The sequence below is a fragment of the Coregonus clupeaformis genome, chromosome 1 (genome assembly GCF_020615455.1).
Source record: "Coregonus clupeaformis isolate EN_2021a chromosome 1, ASM2061545v1, whole genome shotgun sequence".
NCBI classification, from domain to species: domain Eukaryota; kingdom Metazoa; phylum Chordata; class Actinopteri; order Salmoniformes; family Salmonidae; genus Coregonus; species Coregonus clupeaformis.
Window position 1 is genome coordinate 891,277 of NC_059192.1, and position 27,411 is coordinate 918,687.

Below are 27,411 nucleotides of genomic sequence, written 5' to 3' on the forward strand. Positions count from 1 at the left end.
TACGATGATAATACTGATCATGTATGGTTGGGATTACCAAAGCGGGACTTGGGGTGTTGATAAGTCAATGTCTCAGCGCAACCTTGAAATGCGAGGACAGGGTCCAGGCACCAAGATGATTTGGATGGACCCCATCCTCTGTAGAAGATCTTCTGTTTCCAAAAGGTGTCAAAGTTATCCACAAAAGTAACTCCAACAGAGCTACAGTAGACTTGTAGCCAGTCGTGTAGTGCCAGCAACCTACTAAATCTTTTGCTGCCACGACTCAGTGATGGCACTGGGCCTGAAATAATTGGACATTTATTGGAGTCTTTCAGAGTTCCAATCAGTTCTATAAAATCCAGTTTCAGACGTTCCAAGCTAGCCATCCTAATGTCATTAGATCGCACATGGATTACGACAGCGACAGACTCCATGTTCTGGCGTAAAACAGTAGGAAGCAGCCTAGTAATGTCCTGTACCTGAGCCCCAGGATAGCGCAAGGTTTTTGCCCCCAGGAACCGAGATGTTTCTCACCATAGAGCTGCCAATTATAATGGCTGGTGAGATGGCAGAGGAGATCCTGCAGTTTTTTCGCCTCGAGCCGGCCGCCGAACCCATTGTGGCTGACGGAGGAGCCGGTGCATCAGACAACCTCAAGGTCCGGTGATCTGAGTCCAAGGCAGAATCCGGGGAAGAATCACCCTGGGAAGGAGTCAGGATAGGGGACGATGGTGCTGGAACCTCCAAAGCCAAGAGGACAAAGCTGTTCGACAACTGGAATTGGGTCGGGCTTCCCAACGCCAAAGAAGCCCCACTCGCCACAGGCCGCTTCTCTCCATTGGCCTACGGCGGGTGACGTGCTTCCATGGCTGGGCAGCAGGAATGGTGACAGTATCATCCACTAAATCCATCAGAAGCGACAGTCCTGCTCCATTTTCCAGGGAAGTGGGAGACTTCTTCAGGGAGGAGTCCCTGGAAGGCATTGGCCATTTAGTCAATGAGTGTTGACATGGCGGTGATACTCTCAGCACATCGGAACAGCATCCAGCCTGTGGAGTAGAGAAGGAGAAGGTAGGCAGGGGGTGCTTTTCCCAGTAGATTGTGCAAGTTCTTAATCTATTTGTTAATAGTAGCCACTTCTTCTCTATAGTCCTCTGCGAATAAACAATTGTTGCATTGGAATTCCGGTTGGTCCACATTGTCCCGGAAGAGCGCATAGTAAATACAGTTCCTGCAGCGCACAAAATGCTAAATTTTTTCTCTGAACGGGGAAGCCTCCATGAGAATAGACATAGCAACAGAATCCATGTTGCAGAGATAACGATTTACAGGTAGAGTAAAAAAAGAAGAGACAATAACTGATGTATTTTTCCGGACCTATACAGGCCGTTGGTATATACACCCAATTTTTGGGGGTTTAAATGAAACAAATAGACTCTAGCCTGTTAAACTTATCTTTCTGCAACAAACAATTCACTCAACAATTTGTGCACTCCTTCCAGTATGCCTAGCAATCAACAAATGCACATTGTTTAAAGCACACTTTTACAAGGCTCAGTCACAAATGAAAGCTCCAATAAGCCCCTTATGGTAAACAACATGTGAATGAGAAGCTCGTAGAATAATGACTCTTACGAGTTTTCAGTTCATTGTTCGCCAGAGTGTAGTGAGTAGCCTACGTTCCATGTGCTTGCATGGTCAGAAGTGTAACACTGAAAAGGGGAGAGTTGTTGCAGTAAATGCTGAACTGAATCAGTCACCCAACCCTGGCCCGAGATACAGATTCAGGTGCACCCATGGAGTTTCCACTTTCAGACCTCCTCTGAGCCCTCGGATGACTTGCTGTATGACAGAGAGCTAGAGCATGATGAAGGAATCATGTGTTCATTACAGTGGTGCACAGTGGCCCGTTTGGTCTGCTTGAGTGCCCTTTGACTGTCCTCTGATCTCTGTCCCTGGGGTTTAGTCAGCTGTTGGCTCTGCCTGACACACTTCAGGACAGGAGGGCTGTGATCTGAACTGCTGCTGACCAGAGGCTGCAGTAGTGAATGTATAATAGAGTGTGAGTTCAGTCATTTACCAACCTTAAGTTTGCAGAACTCCTACCTAACACATTATATTAACTTATCTTACTCAATCTGGTACTATAGTTACTTTAAAGGTTGAATGAGAAACATTAAAATGTACGGAGCACAAACTGCTCTTTGTAAATGTGATAAAAATGTATGTCAATTGAAAATAGTTTAATATAAATTTAGATTAAAAGTATGTTACTGCAACTACGCCTACCGGACACAGAGGTGTGTGTGTGTGTGTATAGCACGGGTGAGGTCGTGGTTAGAAATAGGAATGTCAGTTGCTCTAGTCTATTTAAAGCACAGAGCCAGTCATGAATGTTGTGACTTCCAGTCACTCAGTGCCAGGACAGAGATGATATGTCCCACTTGGTTCTTTACACATTATGTCTGGGAGTTTTATTACATCAGATTAGGGCAAATTCTATGTGTGATTTTGGGTTGAATGGGCCTTCCACGGGTTAATTAATATATAAGTCAAAGTGACACAAGGGAAGGTTATTGTACAGGGAAGTTGAAGTCTATCTAATAATGACATTCTTGGTCAGTGTTGGTGTAGCCTACACGTCAGGGTTCCCCAACTGGTTGGACATAAAATACTAAAAACACCAGCAAAATCAGCTCTAAGTGATTATAATTTTGGAAATCTGTTCCAAAGTATTCCCACGCATAATAGAGAGATGTGATCATACACAAATGGAAGCAAGGTTTGAAATGATTATGTTTTAGTCAAATATTATATCCGTTTGGGCTTCTTGCGGTCAATTTGCAGTCTACAATTTATTTGTAATTATGTTGGTCCTCTGTAGCTCAGCTGGTAGAGCACGGCGCTTGTAACGCCAAGGTAGTGGGTTCGATCCCCGGGACCACCCATACACAAAAAAAAAAAGTATGCACACACGACTGTAAGTCGCTTTGGATAAAAGCGTCTGCTAAATGGCATATTATTATTATGTTCCGGCACCCTGACCATCCGCTCAATAATTTGTTATTTTATTATTTTTTAAACTGCCCGCAGCTGAATCTAGTTGATGATCCCTGCTATAGGAGAATTATGGGGTTTTACAGACTCACAGGACTTGATGATGCCCTGTACACGTCAAGCAATGCAACATCTAGTCTGATTAATCAGGCTGTAATACACAATTAAATGGTATATACTAGGCTTGGGCGGTATACCGGGGTATTTGGAAATAGCCACGGGAAGGTTTTTCAATACCGTCAAGTTTTTTAAAATACATTTGAATATCTGTAGCTACTTTTAAGTAAATAACTGCAGTCAACTTGTGAAATTAACGTATTGTTAGGAGATATAGCAGATCACGTTCTTTATTTCACTTGTCACATTATGAGGCTTAGTGATAGTCCCTAGTCACATGTTGTTTGCTTACATTTACATTTTAGCCATTTAGCAGACGCTCTTATCCAGAGCGACTTACAGTTAGTGAGTGCATACATTATTTTTTTTATACCCCCCGTGGGAATCGAACCCACAACCCTAGCGTTGCAAACGCCATGCTCTACCAACAGAGCTACATCCCTGCCGGCCATTCCCTCCCCTATCCTGGACGACGCTGGGCCAAATGTGCGCCGCCCCATGGGTCTCCCGGTCACGACCGGCTACGACAGAGCCTTACAAGCACACAATGATGAGAGACCGGAGTCTTGTGAGTAACTCACTCACTGTTGTGCACCACACACTGATCTAGTTAGAGTATGGAATTCACAACTAAATGTTTGCCAGTTAGATATCTTATTAGGCAGGGCAAACCAGTTTTGGTGATTTCTGGTAGATCATCAAAATAAATAAATCACAACACGTTTTTGGTCTCATTCAGCAGTTTTTACCTGATTAAGTACAATACCATTGGAAATTAATGTTGAAAGTTCAATTTATATTCTTAAAACATAAATTGAAAATGATGCAGTCGCTGCTTCCTGTTGACAAGACATATTGATAATGACAGTTTATTGACATTCCCGTTTTAAAGTGTCCAAATCAATAACCAATATGCAGAAACAGTTTGTGATATATTAGAAACCTAAACATAACATTTACTATCTACACATGTGCAATAATAGTAATCATATTGCTTGTATTTGTTTAAACGAGCACATTATAAACTGCAAACGCACCAAAAACCCTGTTATTTTGTTGCAAAAGTGGCAAAAAACACATGGAAACTGGATATATTTTTACATCAATGGTTAGAGGACAACCTGCAGAACAGTCACCTATATTTTAGAATGTTGCATTTTGTTATGGGGTCACCAAAACTGAAAGAGAAACACAACACTTTTGTCAATCACTCCTATCAATTATCACGTTGAAATCAATTGTGCGAGAGGGGGGAGATGAGGCTGCATATCCTGTTAAAACTAACACAGCTCAAAAACCACATGGAATCTGGCAGTGGTTTAAAATGTACCCAATTGTCATACTTGAGTAAGAGTAAAGATACCTTCATAGAAAATGACTCAAGTAAAAGTGAAAGTCGCCCAGAAAAATACTACTTGAGTAAAAGTCTAAAAGTATTTGGTTTTAAATATACTTAAGTATCAAAAGTAAATGTGATTTAAAAAATATACTTAAGTATCAAAGTATAAATAATGTCTAATTGCTTATAATAAGCAAATTGGACAGCACAATTTTCTTGTTTTTTATTTTATTTACGGATAGCCAGGGGCACACTACAACACGCAAACATAATTTACAAACGAAGCATTTGTGCTTAGTGAGTCCTCCAGATCAGGGGCAGTAGGGATGACCAGGGAGGTTCTCTTGATAAGTGAGTGAATTGGACCATTTTCCTGTCCTGCTAAGCATTGAAAATGTAACGAGTACTTTTGGGTGTCTGGGAAAATGTATGTAGTAAAAAGTACATTATTTTCTTTAGGAATGTAGTGAAGTAAAAGTAGTCCAAAATATAAATAGTCAAGTAAAGTACAGATACCTAAAAAAACTACTTAAGTAGTACTTTAAAGTATTTTTACTTAAGTTCTTTACACCACTGGAATCTAGGAATAATGTGTACATCACTGGTTCGTGGACAATTTGTAGAAGACAGCAAGCTACATTTTGAAGTGTTGCATTTTGATTCAAGTGGGTCGCCAATGCGGTAAGTGCAACCCAACACTTTTGTTGAATCACTTCCATCGATATCGCGTGGAAATCAATAGTACAGGGGGGCAAACGTTTGGGGTGTAGCGTTGTTTAAACGAACACTATTCAAAGACCACATGGAACTTGGAATAACCTATACATGGTTGGTTAGCTGAAAATGTATAGAAGGCTTCCATCTATATTTTGGAATGGCGGATGTTGATTTCGGGAGGCTGCCATCATGGAAAAGGAACAAAAAATATGTTCTGTTAGTCAACTTGAACGAATCACGACCCGCCATAGGATATTAACAGTGACAATGGTTGGCTGCTATTTCAGTTATAGTTTGACTGTCAACTATGTTTTGGTGTGTGGCCAGTGACTTTTATAGAGAGACCGCCCTGAATTATCCAGTCCTGCGACCCCCAGCACGTATGATCAAATCAACAGTACAAAACCAAAGATATTGATCAATTTTAAGCAATTGATCGTGTCATTATGTTGACTATAAACATTTATACTAACATCACCAATCTGAGGTAAAAAGGATATGTAACTCCCCCCAATTCGATGTGGTCAAAACATCCGCTTGTGTACACATACAGTCCACATCATGGAAAGTATTGTAATATACAGTGCCTTCAGAAAGTATTCATACCTCTTGACTTATTCCACATTGTTGTGTTACAGCCTGAATTCTAAATGGATTAAATATATGTTTTCCCCCTCACCCATCTACACACAATATCCCATAATGACAAGGTGAACACATGTATTTAGAAATTTAAATACAGAAATCTCTCATTTACATAAGTATTCACACCTCTGAGTCAATACTTTGTAAAAGCACCTTCGGCTGCGATTAAAGCTTTGAGTCATCTTGGGTATGTCTGTATCAGCTTTGCACATCTGGATTTGGGGATTTTCTCACATTCTTCCTTGCAGATTCTCAAGCTCTGTTAAGTTCGATGGGGAGCGGCATGAATAGCAATCTTCAAGTCTTTCCACAGATGTTCAATGGAATTCAAGTCTGGCCTTTGGCTAGGCCACTTGAGGACTTCCACATTCTTGTTCTGAAGCAATTCCAGCATTGCTTTGGCTGTATGCTTGGGGTCGTTGTCCTGTTGGAACGTAAATCGTCGCCCTAGTCTAAAGGTAGTTTTCACTCTGAAGCAGGTTCTCATCAAGGAATTGCCTGTATTTGGCTCCATTCATTGTTCCCTCTATCTTTACCAGTCTCCCAGTCCCTGTCGCTGAAAAGCATCCCCATAGCATGATGCTGCCACCACCATGCTTCATGGTAGGGATGGTGTTAGAAGGTTGAGGAGCTGTGCCTGGCTTTGCATTCAGGCCAAAGAGTTACATCTGTCTCATCATACTACAGAATCTTTTGCCTTATGATCTGAGTCTTTCACGTGCCTTTTTGCAAACTCCAGACGGGCGGCCATGTGCCTTTTTCTCAGGAGTGTCTTTCGTCTGGCCATTCTCCTATAAAGCCCAGATTGGTGAAGTGCTGTATAGACTCTTGTCCTTCTGGCAGGTTCTCCCCATCTCAGCCAAGGAACTCTGTAGTTCTGTCAGAGTGGTCATTGGTCACCTCCCTGACCAAGGTCCTTCTTGCCCGGTTGCTCAGTTTAGTTGGAAGGCCAGCTCTAGGCAGAGTCTGGGTAGTTCCATATTTTTTTACATTTCCGAATGATGGCCACCACTGTGCTCTTGGAAACTTTCAACACTCCAGAAATTGTTTTATACCCTTCCCCAGATATATGTGGTCCTCTGTAGCTCAGCTGGTAGAGCACGGCGCTTGTAACGCCAAGGTAGTGGGTTCGATCCCCGGGACCACCCATACACAAAAATGTATGCACGCACGACTGTAAGTCGCTTTGGATAAAAGCGTCTGCTAAATGGCATATTATTATTATTATTATTATATGCCTCATCACAATTCTATCTATCTCAGAGATCTACGGACAGTTCCTTGGACTTCATGGTATAGTTTCTGCTCTGACATGCACTGCCAACTGTGAGACCTTATATAGCCAAGTGTTTCTTTCTAAATCATGTCCAAACAATTGAATTGGCCACAGGTGGACTCTAATCAAGTTGTAGTGACATCTCAAGGATGATCAAAGGACTCTGGATGCGCCTGAGCTCAATTTGGAGTGTCATAGCAAAGGGATGTGAATACTTATGTCAATTAGATATTTCTGTATTTCATTCTCAATAAATGTGCAAACATTTATAAAAACATGTTTTTACTTTGTCACTATGGGGTATTGTGTGTAGATGGGTGAGAAAACTCCACAATTTATTCAATTTTAAATTCAGGCTGTAACACCACAAAATGTGGAATAAGTCAAGTGGTATGAATACTTTCTGAAGGCATTAATTATATATGGCAAAATAACTATATATATATCTTAATTTAGGATGATAGTAAATGAAACAAACGCTGATTGTTTCAATAATCACATTTCTCTCACTGAGATTTTAAAAAATGCTCCTAAACCCAATTTAACCAGTCACTCTAAACTAGAGCGTCCATAGGGTCTGTGCATCAAGCTGAACGTTTGACGTCCCTAATCTTATAACTATTAGGTTAATTGTCTAAAATGTGCTAAATGCTCTATAGTTTGGTGTGCATTTGGTTGGCTAATTTAGTAATCTAGCTAGCTAAGTGGTTAGCTTCTTGCAATCAAGCTCTTCTTGGTACAGCAGAGAATTCCCCCGGATCAAGAGACTTGCAGTCTAACATTTGTTTTGTGTGTGCAGCAAACTGTCAGTAGCATTTTCGAGTTGCTTGTATAACTTTATGTGCTGGGATGACTGTCCTGCAAACAGTTTATGTCAGGGGATTTTACATGTACTTGTTAGCGTTGCCAATCTTCGGATTGAAAATAGCGTCCCTTGTGTTCAGTGCCTGTATTACCGAATATCCCAGGATGGCACAAGGTTGGCATGACAATCTGGATACCGCCCAAGCTTAGTATATACAGCCTGAAACTAATGCCTGCAAAATCGTGTAAATCAGTAGAGGCTGCTGAGGGGAGGACGGCTCATAATAATGTCTGGAAAAGAGCGAATAGAATGGCATTAAACAAATGGAAACAATGTGTTTGATGTATTTGATACCATTCCACCAATTCCGCTCCAGCCATAAAATTGCATTTAAACTTACTCTACAGGTTGACTGTGCGGTTTGTCTGTCAGCTGCTCGAAATTTGAGACAAAATATCCACAGGAAAGTATTGTTTACCAGACTTTCTAGAGAGCCTGTAGGTAAATGGTTCAGTTCAGCACCAAGATAAAATTAGTTTTATATTGGATAAATCGGTTCTCTCATCAATAGCTTTGAACCAAGCATGCCATGACAATGAACATTTTATATTCTGAATCAGGGGAGGATGAAGAACAATCCACACTTTAATTGTTTTAACATTGAAATCCTAATACAAAATAAATACAAAAGTCACACTAAAAAAATACATCAATTGTTCTCCATCCAACCTGATTCATTGTCATGGAATGCTTGGTTCAAAAGCTATTCGAGAGAACCTAATATCCAATATAAACCACATTTTACCTTGGCTTTCCAAAAAGTCGGGTAAACAATAGCCTACTTTCTTGTGGATTTTTGGTCAAATTTCGAGCAGCCGAAGGACAAACCACACAGACACCCGGTAGAGTAAGTGCAAATGTAATTGTATTCAACATTCTGGCTTGTAAGGATTATTTACACGATTTTGCAGGCATTAGTTTCAGGCTGTATATAGACTATGCAACATCATGCATGACCAAGTGACACTTTGGAGTGGACACACTAGGCTACTGTGTCCCATCACACCTGAGTGTCACGTGTGATGAGAGATGCAACAGCTGGAATCTTCACTGTGATTACTCACCTTCTTCATTATGCCAGTCTTCCTCTTGCTAAAAGTTGTGTATCGCCTCAACTTGTTGTCGATAAATTCCATTTTTATCTTCACGCGTCCACGTGTCTTCTTCCCTGGCTTTGCGCCAGCAACACCTCCAGGGACTACACCGTAAGCCCCCGGTGGTACCCCGGTCCCCTGCCCTGTCACCGCAGCCTCCATCTCCAGTCTCTCCCGCTTTACACCTCTTCTGTTGTCCCTGATTGAACCCATCGTGTCGTCATCATCCCCCGAGTCCGAATCAGCGTCTGACCCACTGCACCCCATCGGCGCACACTTTTTGTCCGGGTCGTACCGGCTGCCTCCGTGAACCCCAACTCCCGTGTTCAGACTTCCGATGCCTCCCTGGCCGGCGGTCTGTAGAGTCGTCAGTCCCGTCCCGCTCACTGGTCTTGCCCCACCTCTTGGACCCACTTCTGGACCATTGCCCCCCAACATCCCAACCGCACCGGTGCTGTCTCTGACCCCAGTTGTCGTTTGCACTGCTCTGACCAACACTGGGCGAATCCCACTCCCAATTACCCCAGAACCGTGACCTGTGTTACCCCTGACAGACGCTGACCCGTTTCCAGATGGTGCTGATCCAGCCTGGCTTGGTAACATTCTATTTAGAGGACCCGGTTTCTGAATTCGCCAGCCGACTGCTGGAGCGCGTGTTAGTAAAATTACAACACAGCTCATGCAACCCAACCACCAAAAAGGTAAACAAACAGCGAAACTGCGGATACTGCAAAATTGGCGTCTGTTTGAAACCACCAACGCAAACTTTCAAAAGTGATGCTGCCCCTAGAACTCTTCAACCCGGTTCAGTTTGGCTCAACCTCCTCTATTTCCAAAACTCAGAGCAATTTCTCAAAAAGGAAAAAGCGAAGAGCCCATTCGTTATTACTCCGCCATGTCATGTAGTTCACACTGTAAACGCTTAAAATGTCGTCGGTATCCGCCTTCAATTCACACACGCTGCAAATATTTAATCGAATATCAGTCTTTTAGCTGTGCATTTGCACACAAACATGATGCCTTTTGAAATAACGTATCAGAGAGTGGACTAATATTACAACCCAAGAACTACTTTCCTCCTTATAAAGAGATACAATGTTTCCTTTTATGGAGTTGTCTCTCCTTATTTGGCGAGTCACAGCGCCGTCTACGGATTGGCGGATGAGGATCTGAGTAGAGCTACCATTGGTCAATACAGCATGTTTATTAGAATAAATACCAAAATGGTTGCGCTGTACACGACGTCAGGCAATGAGATATTGAAATAACAAAACATGCATGCCCTCAAAGCAGCATAGTATTTAATTTGTATCAAGACAGTAAATTAAGGGGTATAATAATAGTATAATAAACGTGTTATTGACGATAATAAACGTGTTCTACATAAGAACAGGATAGTGGGTCTAAGAAATTTACTACATTTATCTTAGCTGAATAAATGGTGGTACTATCTAAAATATCACATTTAGAAAATAATTCAAAAGCAGATTGAATTTGAAAATGTTGATAAAAACTTTATCTGATGTTAATAGCCTAAATCATTTTGGTATAATCTTGTTAGACTGAGTGATATTGGATGTTGTTAAACGCTTAGTAATAAAAGGTTATAACTTTACATATTAGAGGGAATTAACACTCATCCTTACATAAATCACCTTCAATCAAGGGCCATGGACAACAAGCCCAGTAGATCATTGTAGAAAAAATCAGGCCAATCAAGGGTCAATGTCATCATTATTGATAAGCTGTAGGCCTACCTATCACAGGCAACAGAATATTGGGAGCACAGTAGGATCACAGTATTACACCTAAATATCCTCTATACCTATGCAGATACTCCATGGGGAAAGTATTTGTAAGTATGAGTCCAACTAGCTCACCCCATATCAGTTCCCCCCCCAAAAATGTTTGGTTGTTGAGGAGGATGCACATTTACAGCCTGAACCATACACTGCTTAGGCTCTCATTACATGTTTTTTAAAGCTTTGTCCTTCTAGGAAGGGGTAGCAACAAAATTGGGATGTGAAGTTCTGTGTCAAGTTCTGTGTCATCCCAAGATCCTGTTGCCTCCAGCCTCGATCCTGTGTGACCTTCCATTCATGTAAACACACATCAGAGACAACACAGCTCTTATAGACCCACAAAGTACAGACCTACAATGCCACCTCCCTAAAGCCTCAGAGGGGAATTTGTCAAACAATCTTTCTTTAACTTCTACAAAGTTCCTTACACGGCTGGCTCTTCAGTGTCTCCAATCTCTCCAGTCTACATGGCCCTGTACACATAAATTCAGGTTGGTCAACTGATGTACAACCCATTTGACACAATGGCTGTGGCACAACTGATATTTTTGTGATACAGTGGAGAGTTAGTCTGCACAAAATGTGTACACAACCATTGTGTGGCGTCTCCACAACACTAGTGTAATTATTTTTGTACAGAAAAACGCTCCAATTTATCACAACCATCCACTATTAGAGAAAAGGGTTCCAAAATAGTTATTTGGCTGTCCCCATAGGATAACCCTTTTTGGTTCCAGGTAGAATAACCCTTTTGGGTTCCATGTAGAACCCTGTGTGGAAAGGGTTCTACATTAAACCCAAAAGGGTTCTACCTGGAACAAAAAAGGGTTCTTCAAAGGGTTCTCCTATGGGTACAACCAAATAACCCTTTTAAGTTCTAGATTGCACCTTTTATTCTAAGAGGGTACATGCAAAATGTGTTGTACATCAGTTTTACAACGTGAGTGTGTATGGGGCCAATCAGAGTGAGTTCTATGTAACACAGCAATTAGAAAGACGAGACACCTTGTTTAAAAACACGTGAAACTTTATTGATAGCAGCTTGTATACATTGTGGTTACTGTGGCCATTAGCTGAAGCGGATTCAAAAACAGCCTAAGTGTGAGCATCTAGCGTTCATAAAAAACTAAAAACAACTTTGCACTAAAAACCATATAAAAAAGCAAGGTCTTTACAAACAAAATAGGCCATTGCATTTTGATTAGACATTGTGAAAAGGGAAGGAGCGAAAACAGCTAATAATTCTTCATTTACCAGGCACTTAAGAGTCCCTTGAAGAGCATTGGTGACTTGTAGTCAGACTCTCTCATCCATCTTTCTTCTTTGTAACAACACATGTATTACCATACTGACTGCATTACTGAGATGAATCATAAGATACTGAATACATATGCAACTGCATTAAGTGATCAAAGTACCTTTTTATGAAAAAAGACTGTTAAAAAAGACAGGACCTTCATAATAAATAAACAGGTTCCCGTAAGTACATCCTTCACAATATGATAGTAATAAAAAGGGATATTTTTAAGTGAAGTTAGTGCATGGATTCTACATTATGTACACATCGCCTGGTGGAATGGTCCACGTCGCAACATTGCACAAAATCATTGGACCAGATAGAAAGGAAGGGGAATTGTGATTGGACCTCTGAAGATAGCATGGTAATACATGTAATATGTGGTCTATTATATGGTAAATTCCATCAATGATGGTCACCATTGAGCACCTCAGAGTTCAAATGGCATGCTCAGAAGAGATTAAAAAGTGCACACAAACAAAACTCTCACTCACTCTAAATATTCCTTGGCTATAAATTTGATAGGACTTTTGTTCATGTGAAGTTCATATTTCACACAGACAAGTTAATCCACTGAGTTCCCCAGACACAATATGTAACTGACTATAAAATAAAGTTAAAACTTTAATATTACAGTTGAAGTCAGAAGTTTACATACACCTTAGCCAAATACATTTAAACTCAGTTTTTCACAATTCCTGACATTTAACCCTAGTAAAAATTCCCTGTCTTAGGTCAGTTAGGATCACCACTTTATTTTAAGAATGTGAACTGTCCGAATAATTGTAGAGATAATTATTTATTTCAGCTTTTATTTCTTTCATCACATTCCCAGTGGGTCAGAAGTTTACATACACTCAATTAGTATTTGGTAGCATTGCCTTTAAATTGTTTAACTTGGGTCAAACGTTTCGGGTAGCCTTCCACAAGCTTTCCACAATACGTTTGGTGAATTTTGGCCCATTCCTCCTGACAGAGCTGGTGTAACTGAGTCAGGTTTGTAGGCCTCTTTGCTCACACACAGTTTTTCAGTTCTGCCCACACATTTTCTATAGGATTGAGGTCAGGGCTTTGTGATGGCCACTCCAATACCATTGACTTTGTTGTCCTTAAGCCATTTTGCCACAACTTTGGACGTATGCTTGGGGTCATTGTCCATTTGGAAGACCCATTTGCGACCAAGCTTTAACTTCCTGACTGATGTCTTGAGATGTTGCTTCAATATATCCACATAATTTTCCTACCTCATGATGCCATCTATTTTGTGAAGTGCACCAGTCCCTCCTGCAGCAAAGCACCGCTACAGCATGATGCTGCCACCCCTGTGCGTCACGGTTGGGATGGTGTTCTTTGGCTTGCAAGCACCCCCTTTTTCCTCCAAACATAACGATGGTCATTATGGCCAAACAGTTCTATTTTTGTTTCATCAGACCAGAGGACATTTCTCCAAAAAGTACGATCTTTGTCCCCATGTGCAGTTGCAAACCGTAGTGTGGCTTTTTTATGGCGGTTTTGGAGCGGTGGCTTCTTCCTTGCTGAGCGGCCTTTCAGGTTATGTCGATATAGTGTAAATATAGGACTCGTTTTACTGTAGATACTTTTGTACCTGTTTCCTCCAGCATCTTCACAAGGTCCTTTGCTGTTGTTCTGGGATTGATTTGCACTTTTCGCACCAAAGTACGTTCATCTCTAGGAGACAGAACGCGTCTCCTTCCTGAGCGGTATGATGGCTGCGTGGTCCCATGGTGTTTATACTTGCGTACTATTGTTTGTACAGATGAACGTGTTACCTTCAGGCGTTTGGAAATTGCTCCCAAGGATGATCCAGACTTGTGGAGGTATACAATTTTTTTCTGAGGTCTTGGCTGATTTCTTTTGATTTTGATTTTACATTTAGATTTCCGTCATTTAGCAGATGCTCTTATCCAGAGCGACTTACAAGTTTTCCCATGATGTCAAGCAAAGAGGCACTGAGTTTGAAGGTAGGTCTTGACATACATCCACAGGTACACCTCCAATTGACTCAAATTATGTCAATTAGCCTATCAGAAGCTTCTAAAGCCATGACTTAATTTTCTGGAATTTTCCAAGCTGTTTAAAGGCACAGTCAACTTAGTGTATGTAAACTTCTGACCCACTGGAATTGTGATACAGTGAATTATAAGTGAAATAATCTGTCTGTAAACAATTGTTGGAAAAATTACTTGTGTCATGCACAAAGTAGATGTCCTAACTGACTTGAAAATAAACTATAGTTTGTTAACAAGAAATTTGTGGAGTGGTTGAAAAATGAGTTTTAATGACTAAGTGTATGTAAACTTCCGACTTCAACTGTATAAACCTTCATGCGAAACCTTGTCCATTTGTGCTTCTACCCTGATCTTTGCCTCTTCAACAGATATCAGAACAACAGTTCAGACAACAGCATCAGTGGCACACATTAGACGCTGCAAATTCCAAGTCCGAAACAAACTACAGTGCCGTGAAAAAGCATTTGCCCCCTTTCTGATTTTCTCTATTTTTGTATATTTTTGATACTGAATGTTATCAGATCTTCAACCAAAACTAAATATTAGATAAAGGGAACCTGAATGTACAAACAAATATATATACAGTTCATGCTTGAAAACCCACAAATGTCGCTGAGTTACAGCAGTTCTGCGTGGAATTCCTCCACAGTGACTTGACAGACAGATCAACAACTACATGAAGCGTTTGGTTGGAGTCATTGCAGCTAAAGGTGGCACAACCAGTTATTGAGTGTAATGGGGAAATTACTTTTTCACACAGTGGCACTGGGTGTTGCATAACTTTGTTTATGAAATAAATGAAATAAGTATGTCATTGTTGTGTTATTTGTTCAGTCAGGTTCTCTTTCTCTAATATTAGGTTTTGGTTGAAGATCTGATAATGTTCAGTATCAAAAATATGCAAAAGTAGGGCCTCCCGAGTGGCGCAGTGCATCGCAGTGCTTGAGGCATCACTACAGACCCGGGTTCGATCCCAGGCTGTGTCACAGCCGGCCGTGACCGGGAGACCCATGAGGCGGAGCACAATTGGCCCAGCGTTGTCCGGGTTAGGGGAGGGTTTGGCCGGCCGGGTTAAGCGAGCAGTGTGTCAAGAAGCAGTGCGGCTTGGCAGGGTCGTGTTTCGGAGGACGCATGGCTCTCGACCTTCGCCTCTCCTGAGTCCGTACGGGAGTTGCAGCGATGTGAGAAGACTGTAACTACCAATTGGGGAGGAAAAGGGGTAAAAGTACACCCCCCAAAAAAATATATAATAAATAAATATATATATATATATATGTAAAAGTAGAGAAAATTATAAAGGGGGCACATACGTTTTCATGGTACTGTACATACAGCATTCAGGTGGTGAGTCCAGTGCGACACATACACAAAGTGCCCCCTGCTGGACAAAAATATCTTAAATTCTCCTCCTGGATTAGTTGTGGGGATTTAAGGGTTGGTAGATTGAGGTCCAGGTAGGCAAGTAGAGGCACTGTAGTACTTATGGTTCCTGTGCTGCAGGGTCATAGAGGAGAGGGAGAGCATATCTGGGACACCCCCTGAGAGACCCATGCCAGGCATGGGTACAGTAAAACCACATGAGCCAAGAGGGACAGTGTCAGTGGGCATGCCTTCCATGCTGCAATTAAGGCAAATGTAAACTCCTGGCACTCCTCCTCACATGAAACCATCTACACACATGCAAGGGTATAAAAAAGTATTATCTTCTTCTTCTTATCCACACGTCCTTAGAAATAATAACTCCTCGCCACCCCCCTCGTCCCTGAAATGTGTGTGACTCAGAATCCAGCATTTCTGTGTTCATTTGGGAGGGGGTGGGGGGCAGATGTCACCCCTGGAGGTGGGGTGGGGTCAGTTTTCCTCCTCTCAGACTTTGCTGTCTGAGGGCAGCTCCTCCAGGGCGTTGACGACCTCGCTGAAGGAGGGGCGCTCTTTGAGACTGGGGGCCCAGCAGCGGCACATGAGCTTGTAGACTTTGGAGGGGCAGCCGTAGGGCATGGGCAGCTTAATATTGCCTGCCTGAAGACCTGAGGAGAGAAGAGTGGAGCAGAGAGACAGGGGAGGTTAGACTTGGGAGACAGAATGTACAGGTCAATGTGATTTGACTCATTCACTCCATTCTTATAGAGCAATGAGTCAAATCATCAAAAGAATGGAGTAAAGCTGGTTCTGGTAGGGATTTCATAAGAATGATTGGGCAGACAGCCTGCCCTCAGCTTGATAATAACATGATCATACTGTATGTGCCACTTAGCAGACACGTTGTCAAGGTGACCTACAGTACAGTGTATCTCAATACAATGTCAAGCAAATACAAGTTGTTCTCTTAACAGAACCATACAAATTATTCATCACAGTTCTGCGATTGTCACTCGAGAATAGCTTGAAGTTACCCCAAGAATAGGAGAGTGGCCGTGTCCGAAATCTGTCTTGCCTACTACTTACTAAAACTGTATACTGTGCACTAATTGTACTACATACTATTTAGAATGTACTGTTTAGTAAAAACATAAGTACACTACAGTATATTGATATTTTACATATGTAAAATATCAACATTCTAGGCTCATCCATACTGAGAATGCGTAATCTAATGCACAATTGCGTTGTTTCCTTTTGGTACAGCTCATCACCATATCTGATTATAGGCTGTTGTTAAACGCACGTCGGTCTGGAAAGATGATTCTCTTACTCAATAGTGTGGAGCGAATTCATACTAGATGAAAAGGCCAAATTAGTATGACATCCTGGCTTTTAAAACATACAACATTCTTGAAATTTCACATACCATAATAGGATAGGATAGGATTAACTTTAATGTCCCAAGGGGAAAATTGTCTTAGACACACAGTACTACTGTATACAACATAGACACTACATTACACAGTCAACATAACACATACATTGCACGTTACCCTTATCATCATACACTTCTCATATAGCCACATAAATAATACTGTGCTTATTCCCTTATTCTGTCAGTGGCGTACTAATACAGCTCAGCTTTACTTATTGCCGTTTAGGTATTTGATGGACATGGGAATGAAGGAGTGCTTACACCTGTTCAACTTAGAGAGGAGGAAGGACCCTATAGCGTCTGCCTGTGGGGAGGAGGGACCCTATAGCGTCTGCCTGTGGGGAGGAGGGACCCTATAGCGTCTGCCTGAGGGGAGGAGGGACCCTATACCGTCTGAGGGGAGGAGGGACCCTATAGCGTCTGCCTGTGGGGAGGAGGGACCCTATAGCGTCTGCCTGAGGGGAGGAGGGACCCTATAGCGTCTGCCTGAGGGGAGGAGGGACCCTATAGCGTCTGCCTGAGGGGAGGAGGGACCCTATAGCGTCTGCCTGAGGGGAGGAGGGACCCTATAGCGTCTGCCTGAGGGGAGGAGGGACCCTATAGCGTCTGCCTGAGGGGAGGAGGGACCCTATAGCGTCTGCCTGAGGGGAGGAGGGACCCTATAGCGTCTGCCTGAGGGGAGGAGGGACCCTATAGCGTCTGCCTGAGGGGAGGAGGGACCCTATACCGTCTGAGGGGAGGAAGGACCCTATAGCGTCTGCCTGAGGGGAGGAGGGACCCTATAGCGTCTGAGGGGAGGAGGGACCCTATAGCATCTGCCTGAGGGCAGGAGGGACCCTATAGCGTCTGAGGTGATACTCAGAGTAAAGGACATGGGAGGGATCTGGTCTGATCTGATCTGAAATAATTTTCTGCGCTTGTCTGATAACGGTCTGTTCAAAATAGACTGCAGGGAGGGATGTTGCCTCAAACCCATACAGTGACCTGTGAAAGTATTCACCCCCCTTGGCATTTTTCCTATTTTCTTGCCTTACAACCTGATTTTGGGGGGATTTGTATCATTTGATTTACACAACATACCTACCACTTTGAAGATGCAAAATATTTTTTTTCTTGTGAAACAAACAAGAAATAAGACAAAAAACTGAACTTGAGCGTGCATAACTATTCACCCCCCAAAGTCAATACTTTGTAGAGCCACATTTTACAGCAATTACAGCTGCAAGTCTCTTGGGGTATGTCTCTATAAGCTTGGCACATCTAGCCACTGGGATTATTGCCCATTCTTCAAGGCAAAACTGCTCCAGCTCCTTCAAGTTGGATGGGTTCCGCTGGTGTACAGCAATCTTTAAGTCATACCACAGATTCTCAATTGGATTGAGGTCTGGGCTTTGACTAGGCCATTCCAAGACATTTAAATGTTTCCCATTAAACCACTTGAGTATTGCTTTAGCAGTATGCTTAGGGCCATTGTCCTGCTGGAAGGTGAACGTTCGTCCCAGTCTCAAATCTCTGGAAGACTGAAACAGGTTTCCCTCAAGAATTTCCCTGTATTTAGCGCCATCCATCATTCTGACCAGTTTCCCAGTCCCTGCCGATGAAAAACATCCCCACAGCATGATGCTGCCACCAACATGCTTCAGGGTGGGGATGGTGTTCTTGGGGTGATGAGAGGTGTTGGGTTTGTGCCAGACATAGCGTTTTCCTTGATGGCAAAAAGCTCAATTTTAGTCTCATTTGACCAGAGTACCTTCTTCCATATGTTTGGGGAGTCTCCCACATGCCTTTTGGCAAACACCAAATGTGTTTGCTTATTTATTTCTTTAAGCAATGGCTTTTTTCTGGCCACTCTTCCGTAAAGCCCAGCTCTGTGGAGTGCACGTCTTAAAGTGGTCCTATTGACAGATACTCCAATCTCCGCTGTGGAGCTTTGCAGCTCCTTCAGGATTATCTTTGGTCTCTTTGTTGCCTCTCTGATTAATGCCCTCCTTAACTGGTCCGTGAGTTTTGGTGGGCGGTCATCTCTTGGCAGGTTTGTTGTGGTGCCATATTCTTTCAATTTTTTATAATGGATTTAATGGTGCTCCGTGGGATGTTCTAAGTTTCTGATATTTTTTAGAACCCAACCCTGATCTGTACTTCTCCACAACTTTGTCCCTGACCTGTTTGGAGAGCTCCTTCGTCTTCATGGTGCCGCTTGCTTGGTGGTGCCCCTTGTTTAGTGGTGTTGCAGACTCTGGGGCCATTCAGAACAGGTGTATTTATACTGAAATCATGTGACATGTCATGTGACACTTAGATTGCACACAGGTGGACTTTATTTAACTAATTATGTGACTTCTGAAGGTAATTGGTTGCACCAGATCTTATTTAGGGGCTTCATAGCAAAGGGGGTGAATACATATGCACGCACCACTTTTCCGTTATTTATTTTGTAGAATTTTTTGAAACAAGTTATTGTTTTCATTTCACTTCACCAATTTTGACTATTTTGTGTATGTCCATTACATGAAATCCAAATAAAAATCCATTTAAATTACAGGTTGTAATGCAACAAAATAGGAAAAACACCAAGGGGGATGAATACTTTTGCAAGGCACTGTACGTGTGTGTATAGCGCGTATGTTATCATGTGTGTGTATGCATGTGTCTGCGCCTATGTTTGTGTTGCTTCACAGTCCCCGCTGTTCCATAAGGTGTATTTCTATTTGTTTTTTAAAATCTGATTCTACTGCTTACATCAGTTACCTGATGTGGAGTAGAGTTCCATGTAGTCATGGCTCTATGTAGTACTATGCACCTCCCATAGTCTGTTCTGGACTTGGGGACTGTGAAGAGACCTCTGCTGGCATGTCTTGTGGGGTATGCATGGGTGTCTGAGCTGTGCTAGTCGTTTAAACAGACAGTTCGGTGCTTTCAACATGTCAATACCTCTCACAAATACAAGTAGTGATGAAGTCAATCTCTCCTCCACTTTGAGCCAGGAGAGATTGACATGCATATTATTAATGTTTGCTCTCTGTGTACATCCAAGGGCCAGCCGTGCTGCCCTGTTCTGAGCCAATTGCAATTTTCCTGAGTCCATCTTTGTGGCACCTGACCACACGACTGAACAGTAAGCCAGGTGCGACAAAACTAGAGCCTGTAGGACCTGCCTTGTTGATAGTGCTGTTAAGAAGGTAGAGCAACGCTTTATTATGGACAGACTTCTCCCCATCTTAGCTACTGTTGTATCAATATGTTTTGACCATGACAGTTTACAATCCAGGGTTACTCCAAGCAGTTTAGTCACCTCAACTTGCTCAATTTCCACATTATTTATTACAAGATTTAGTTGAGGTTTAGGGTTTAGTGAATGATTTGTCCCATATACAATGCTTTTAGTTTTAGAAAAATGTAGGACTAACTTATTCCTTGCCACCCATTCTGAAACTAACTGCAGCTCTTTGTTAAGTGTTGCAGTCATTTCAGTCGCTGTAGTAGCTGACGTGTATAGTGTTGAGTCATCCGCATACATAGACACACTGGCTTTACTCAAAGCATGTCGTTAGTAAAGATTGAAAAAAGTAAGGGGCCTAGACAGCTGCCCTGGGGAATTCCTGATTCTACCTGGATTTTGTTGGAGAGGCTTCCATTAAAGAACACCCTCTGTGTTCTGTTAGACACAATATAGCAGGGGGTGTAAAGCCATAACACATACGTTTTTCCAGCAGCAGACTATGATCGATAATGTCAAAAGCTGCATTGAAGTCTAGCAAAACAGCCCCCACGATCTTTTAATCATCAATTTCTCTCAGCCAATCAGTCACTTGTGTAAGTACTGTGCTTGTTGAATGTCCTTCCCTATAAGCGTGCTGAAAGTCTGTTGTCAATTTCTTACTGTAAAATAGCATTGTATCTGGTCAAACACCATTTTTTCCCAAAACTTTCCTAAGGGTTGGTAACAGGCTGATTGGTCGGCTATTTGAGCCAGTAAAGGGGGCTTTACTATTCTTAGGTAGCATAATGACTTTTGCTTCCCTCCAGGCCCACACACTTTCTAGTAGGCTTAAATTGTCAGATCCTGGTATCTTGTCATTGTTGATAGAGAAAAATAATTTGTTCACCTCTTCCACACTCACTTTACGGAATTCGAAATTACAATTTTTGTCTTTCATAATTTGGTCAGATATACTTGGATGTGTAGTGTCAGCGTTTGTTGCTGGCATGTCATGCCTAAGTTTGCTAATCTTGGCAATGAAAAAAATCATTAAAGTAGTTGGTGTGGTGATGTGATTTGAAGGAGTCAGGCACAGGAGGGTAAATCACAGAATAACAGGTTTATTCTGTTGACACAGCGGTACGCAGCAATGCGTCAAAAACTCCAGTGTGGAAAATATACGGCGCACTGGATACAACAAGGCACACGGGTGAAATTTCCCGGCGATACAAAATACAAGAGCTCCACCGAGCTAAACTAACCTCCACAATAAACAATCACACACAAAGACAAGGGGGCAGAGGGAACATTTATACAGGTACTGATGAGGGGATATGAACCAGGTGTGTGTAATAAACAAGACAAAACAAATGGAATGATGAGATGAGGAGCGGCAGTGGGTAGAAGGCCGGTGACGACGAATGCCAAAGCCTGCCCGAACAAGGAGAGGCAGCTTCGGAGGAAGTCGTGACAGTTGGCAATATCAGTCAGTTTTGTGATGAATGAGCCATCTGATTCAATGAACGATAGAGCGGAGTTTGCCTTTTTTCCCAAAATGTCATTGAAGGTGTTCCAAAGCTTTTTACTATTATTCTTTATGTCATTTATCTTTGTTTCATAGTGTAGTTTCTTCTTCTTTTTAGTCACATGATTTCTCAATTTGCAGTACGTTTGCCAATCAGTTGTGCAGCCAGACTTATTTGCCATTATTTTTTCCTCATCCCTCTCAACCATACTATTTTTAAATTCCTCATCAATCCACGGGGATATAACAGTTTTTAAAGTCATTTTCTTAATGGGTGCATGCTTATTAGTAACTGGGATAAGCAATTTCATAAATGTGTCAAGTTTGTTCTGTTTGCTCCTAATTACACACCACAGACCAACAAATATTATTTACATCAACAACATAGGAATCACTACACAACTTATTTTATGATCTCTTATACACTATATTAGGCCCAGCCTTTGGAACTTTGGTTTTCCGAGATATGGCTACTATATTTCCTTGACTCCCTGAGCTTTTGGTTGAGCTCCTTTTGCACACATTTCAGTTGTTGTTGGTCCTTGTTTTTGAATGCTTGCCTCTTGCGGTTGATACAGTCCTTTACCTCCTTTGTGTAGTCCCCTGTAGCTCAGTTGGTAGAGCATGTCACTTGCAACGCCAGGGTTGTGGATTCATTTCCCACGGGGGGCCAGTATGAAAATGTATGCACTCACTAACTGTAAGTCGCTCTGGATAAGAGCGTCTGCTAAATGACTAAAATGTAAAAAAAAATGTAAATTATGTACGGTTTGATGTTTGGGTATGCCTTTGTTGTCTTTTGGGTATCACAGAGTCAACAAAGAAATGTATGTAGTCTGTGACAATCTGTGTTGACTTGTGCACGTCTAACTCATGAAAAATGTCCTGTACACAAAAGCTGTACACAAAAAACATCCCTTAAGTGATTCTATGCTGTCCTCAGTCAACACATTCACAGATTTCACAAGGGGTTTACTATTTGAGATCTGTACGGTAGGTGGGAATGAGCTGGACAGTGTTGTGATCAGAGTTAGACAGGTGTGGTTTGGCTCTACTGTATATGCATTTTTAACATTTCCATAACATTTGTCAAGGATTCTGTTATTTCTATTGTCAGATGTAATATATTGTTCATATCCAGGTAGTGACATTTCCAGTTTGCAATGATTGAAGTCCCCCAAAATAAGAATAGGGGCTTTTGGGGTGCGTTGTATACAGTATGTTGGTGGACACAGTCAGCCACTTGGGCAGCAGCCCTCGCAGCCTTGGCACTAGGGGGTACGTACACAGAGCAGATAAGACATATTATTTTGTCATACCCAATCAGCCTACTATTTAGAACGTAAGTACGGGTATTCAGACAGGCCCAGTACTCTTTGCAGGACTGATATCTCAAAAGTGATTGCTCAGCCATTGGAGCACAAAGATTGGTGGGCACTAAGTAGTCTGGTAAATTGCTCTAGTCAAAGTACTTCATTTCTACATTTCTATTGATTTATACTAACCTTCCAGCACCTCGTCATCACTGAGTTTGGTGTATGGCAGTTTCCCGTGGCTGAACACCTCCCACATGAGCACCCCGAAGGCCCAGATGTCTGACTTGGTGGAGAAGTCATCCTCAAACACAGACTCGGCCGGGAGCCAGCGCAGGGGGATCCACACCTGCTGGTAGTGGTAGTACTCACTGCAGACAGACAGTCGGATGGAAGGACACAGACAGACAAATGTATAGAGGGTCAGACAGACAGATACAGACTAATGTCAAGAGAGTTTACTTATGTGCATGATGTTACTATTTTGTCTTGACTTTATGCTTAACCATGGCTGCATACATTATCCTAGTACAAATGTGCTATACTTTCTATTCACATGATGGACCGTAACTACACGTGGCAGGCCCCATCTCTTACTTGTTGTAAACGTCCTTGCTGAGGCTGAGAGCTGAGATTTTGACGCTGCGTTGGCCGCTGATCAGGCAGTTACGGGCAGCCAGGTCCTTGTGGACAAAGCGGTGATTGGACATATGCTCCATCCCATAAGCCACCTGGACACAGATGGATACCTGGGTAGACAGAGAAAGAGAGACAGAGAGAGAGAAAGGGCATTGGCATATAATACAAAGCTGCTCAACTCAGATCCAGGATGGTATGAATCAGGCAGGTTTTACATAGTAGGGTTTTTAAAAGCTGTCTAAAGCCCCATTAGACAAAGCAATCCAATTACTGATTTCCTCTAAAGAGAAAAAATGACTAATTTGCATCAAAATGCGGACACCTGTGTGCCCTCCAGCTGGTACATAATGTTTCCAACAGAGCATAATGATTGTGTTGTGTGCTTGTTTTTCAAATGAAATGAGCAAATTGCATCCAACATGTAGTGAACGCTACTTACTTTGGTCTTGGTGCTGATAGGTTGAGACTTGATTTTCTCATCTTTGCTTTTGTAGATTCTCAAGAACTGTTTCAGATCTCCCTATTTCCAAAGAAACCGAAATATAAAAAAAAGAGAGAAAAATAGAGAATCAAAAATCAAAAACATGTTAACTTTGTAAATGTAGAAAACAGCAGCATAACAATAAAAATAACACACTTGGAGGCATGTCTCAAGGTTAGTTACGTAATCTATTAGAGTACTCAAATTTAAAATGCATAACTTAATAAACATTGCATAGATAATTGCTATAGTCTATATCAGTGGTATCAAACTCATTTTTCCCCAGGGGCCGCATTCGGTCTTCAACGAGGTCCGGAGGCCCGCACACAAAATTTATTATATTTCCTCCCCATCAAAATTAGCAAAAAACTGTCCATCGTTTTAAGATTTTTGGATGCTCCCTTACTGTCTAGCTTTCATTTCGGTGATTATTAGTGAGCTGGACACAGTCAAGAAACTGTATGAATGTAGGTCCATTATCATTTCTTCATAGTGCCGATTTGGTTTTAGTCATTATAAAGTACAGTGGGGAAAAAAAAGTATTTAGTCAGCCACCAATTGTGCAAGTTCTCCCACTTAAAAAGATGAGAGAGGCCTGTAATTTTCATCATAGGTACACGTCAACAGAAAATCACATTGTAGGATTTTTAATGAATTTATTAGCAAATTATGGTGGAAAATAAGTATTTGGTCAATAACAAAAGTTTCTCAATACTTTTTTATATACCCTTTGTTGGCAATGACACAGGTCAAACGTTTTCTGTAAGTCTTCACAAGGTTTTCACACACTGTTGCTGGTATTTTGGCCCATTCCTCCATGCAGATCTCCTCTAGAGCAGTGATGTTTTGGGGCTGTCGCTGGGCAACACGGACTTTCAACTCCCTCCAAAGATGTTCTATGGGGTTGAGATCTGGAGACTGGCTAGGCCACTCCAGGACCTTGAAATGCTTCTTACGAAGCCACTCCTTCGTTGCCCGGGCGGTGTGTTTGGGATCATTGTCATGCTGAAAGACCCAGCCACGTTTCATCTTCAATGCCCTTGCTGATGGAAGGAGGTTTTCACTCAAAATCTCACGATACATGGCCCCATTCATTCTTTCCTTTACACGGATCAGTCGTCCTGGTCCCTTTGCAGAAAAACAGCCCCAAAGCATGATGTTTCCACCCCCATGCTTCACAGTAGGTATGGTGTTCTTTGGATGCAACTCAGCATTCTTTGTACTCCAAACACGACAAGTTGAGTTTTTACCAAAAAGTTCTATTTTGGTTTCATCTGACCATATGACATTCTCCCAATCCTCTTCTGGATCATCCAAATGCACTCTAAAAAACTTCAGACGGGCCTGGACATGTACTGGCTTAAGCAGGGGGACACGTCTGGCACTGCAGGATTTGAGTCCCTGGCTTCACTAGGTCCCCCCGTGTGGTTCTGGGATTTTTGCTCACCGTTCTTGTGATCATTTTGACCCCACGGGGTGAGATCTTGCGTGGAGCCCCAGATCGAGGGAGATTATCAGTGGTCTTGTATGTCTTCCATTTCCTAATAATTGCTCCCACAGTTGATTTCTTCAAACCAAGCTGCTTACCTATTGCAGATTCAGTCTTCCCAGCCTGGTGCAGGTCTACAATTTTGTTTCTGGTGTCCTTTGACAGCTCTTTGGTCTTGGCCATAGTGGAGTTTGGAGTGTGACTGCTTGAGGTTGTGGACAGGTGTCTTTTATATTGATAACAAGTTCAAACAGGTGCCATTAATACAGGTAACGAGTGGAGGACAGAGGAGCCTCTTAAAGAAGAAGTTACAGGTCTGTGAGAGCCAGAAATCTTGCTTGTTTGTAGGTGACCAAATACTTATTTTCCACCATAATTTGCAAATAAATTCATTAAAAATCCTACAATGTGATTTTCTGGACTTTTTTTCCTCAATTTGTCTGTCATAGTTGACGTGTACCTATGATGAAAATTACAGGCCTCTCTCATCTTTTTAAGTGGGAGAACTTGCACAATTGGTGGCTGACTAAATACTTTTTTTCCCCACTGTAATTGTTCAGGATCTATCATGTAGTATGTGTGTGTTGTGCATGTGCAGGGTTGGGTAGGTTACTTTTTTAATGTAATCCATTACAGTTACTAGTTACATGTCTAAAATTGTCATCAGTAACGTAACATTTGAATTACCTAAACTCAGTAATGTAATCTGATTACTTTCAGTTACTTTTGGATTACTTCACATAAGAAGATTATTACCAATTTAACAACATTTATTGCAGGATGTTTGAGCCACTAAGCAGAGTCACATTAGAACGTGTCACAAAACGTTGTGACAAAAATGTATTTAAGCCCTGTATACCTGCCTCTAACATGCGTCCTTCATCCTGATCTTGTCCATTTACACCTATAAGATCTGATAACAGTCAGACCACAATGCGACTTTTAATCATGTACACCTGTCTAAAAATGTGGGCACAAACACAATGTGCAGGACAAAGGATACATGTTAAAACCAGGTATAAGTAAGGGCTTAAGTAACACAGCAACATGGATGGTGCTAAACACTTATCCAACGGGACATCAGTACAAAACAGTATGAAAATGTATGCACTCACTACTGTAAGTCTGGATAAGAGCGTCTGCTAAATGACAAATGAGAAATAGAAATACGAAGAAAACATTTTATTTTACAACATGCACAGTGTAATCACACATTTAGTCCACCAAGTAGTTTTTTAAGTTTAAGCAGAAAAATAAACCCACATATCAGACATGGCATTGCAGTAGGCCTATTCTGAAGCTAGCCTACTCAGATGATTGAAGGCAGAAATTGCTGTTGTATCGCAGCAAGAGGACATGCTCTAGATGAGCATCAGACATCTTGTTTCACTGAGGGGTAAACAGGTTTCCACCATAGCTGAAAAGGCGCTCAACTAGGGCACTGGAGGGCAGAGTAGTCGTACTTCAGAAACAAGTTCCGGACTATGGGGAACGATTTTAAGGAGTCCAAAGACTTGTCTTTGTCTTCGAGGTACTTCCTCACCTCATCCTCTGCAGTGCCACTGGCCCTTGTTGTTGCACCTCTGAACCCCAAAAAATGGTGTTCTGACTCATCAGACTCGTTCTGTGCTCCCTCATCAACCTCTTCGGAGTGTTTGTTCTCCATAGAAGCTGCTTCTTGAACTAATGTGCTCCGCATCTCCTCTCTCTTTCCAGGGTTGAGCCAACATAGTCAAAACTTTGGCAC

General features: G+C 42.0%; 2 protein-coding genes across 6 annotated transcripts in view; both read right to left on the reverse strand.

Annotated features, from left to right (window-relative positions):
* LOC121568324 (serum response factor) overlaps nucleotides 1–10,158 on the reverse strand; it is a 66,716-nt gene extending 56,558 nt beyond the window's left edge. For all 5 annotated transcript variants that reach the window (XM_041878887.2, XM_045222979.1, XM_045222948.1 and 2 more), the window contains exon 1: nucleotides 9,063–10,158. In XM_041878887.2, coding sequence (XP_041734821.2) covers nucleotides 9,063–9,773 — 711 coding nt within the window. In that variant the 5' untranslated portion in view covers nucleotides 9,774–10,158. The remainder of the gene's footprint in view (nucleotides 1–9,062) is intronic.
* Nucleotides 10,159–15,464: 5,306 nt separating this feature from the next.
* The window catches only part of LOC121568314 (inactive tyrosine-protein kinase 7-like), a 253,432-nt gene continuing 241,485 nt past the window's right edge, over nucleotides 15,465–27,411 (reverse strand). Inside the window, exons 17-20 of the mRNA XM_041878871.2 lie at nucleotides 24,134–24,214; nucleotides 23,653–23,804; nucleotides 23,248–23,426; nucleotides 15,465–16,248 (exon numbers count right to left, since the gene is read on the reverse strand). Of these exons, the coding sequence (XP_041734805.1) occupies nucleotides 16,088–16,248; nucleotides 23,248–23,426; nucleotides 23,653–23,804; nucleotides 24,134–24,214 (573 nt within the window). The 3' untranslated portion in view covers nucleotides 15,465–16,087. The remainder of the gene's footprint in view (nucleotides 16,249–23,247; nucleotides 23,427–23,652; nucleotides 23,805–24,133; nucleotides 24,215–27,411) is intronic.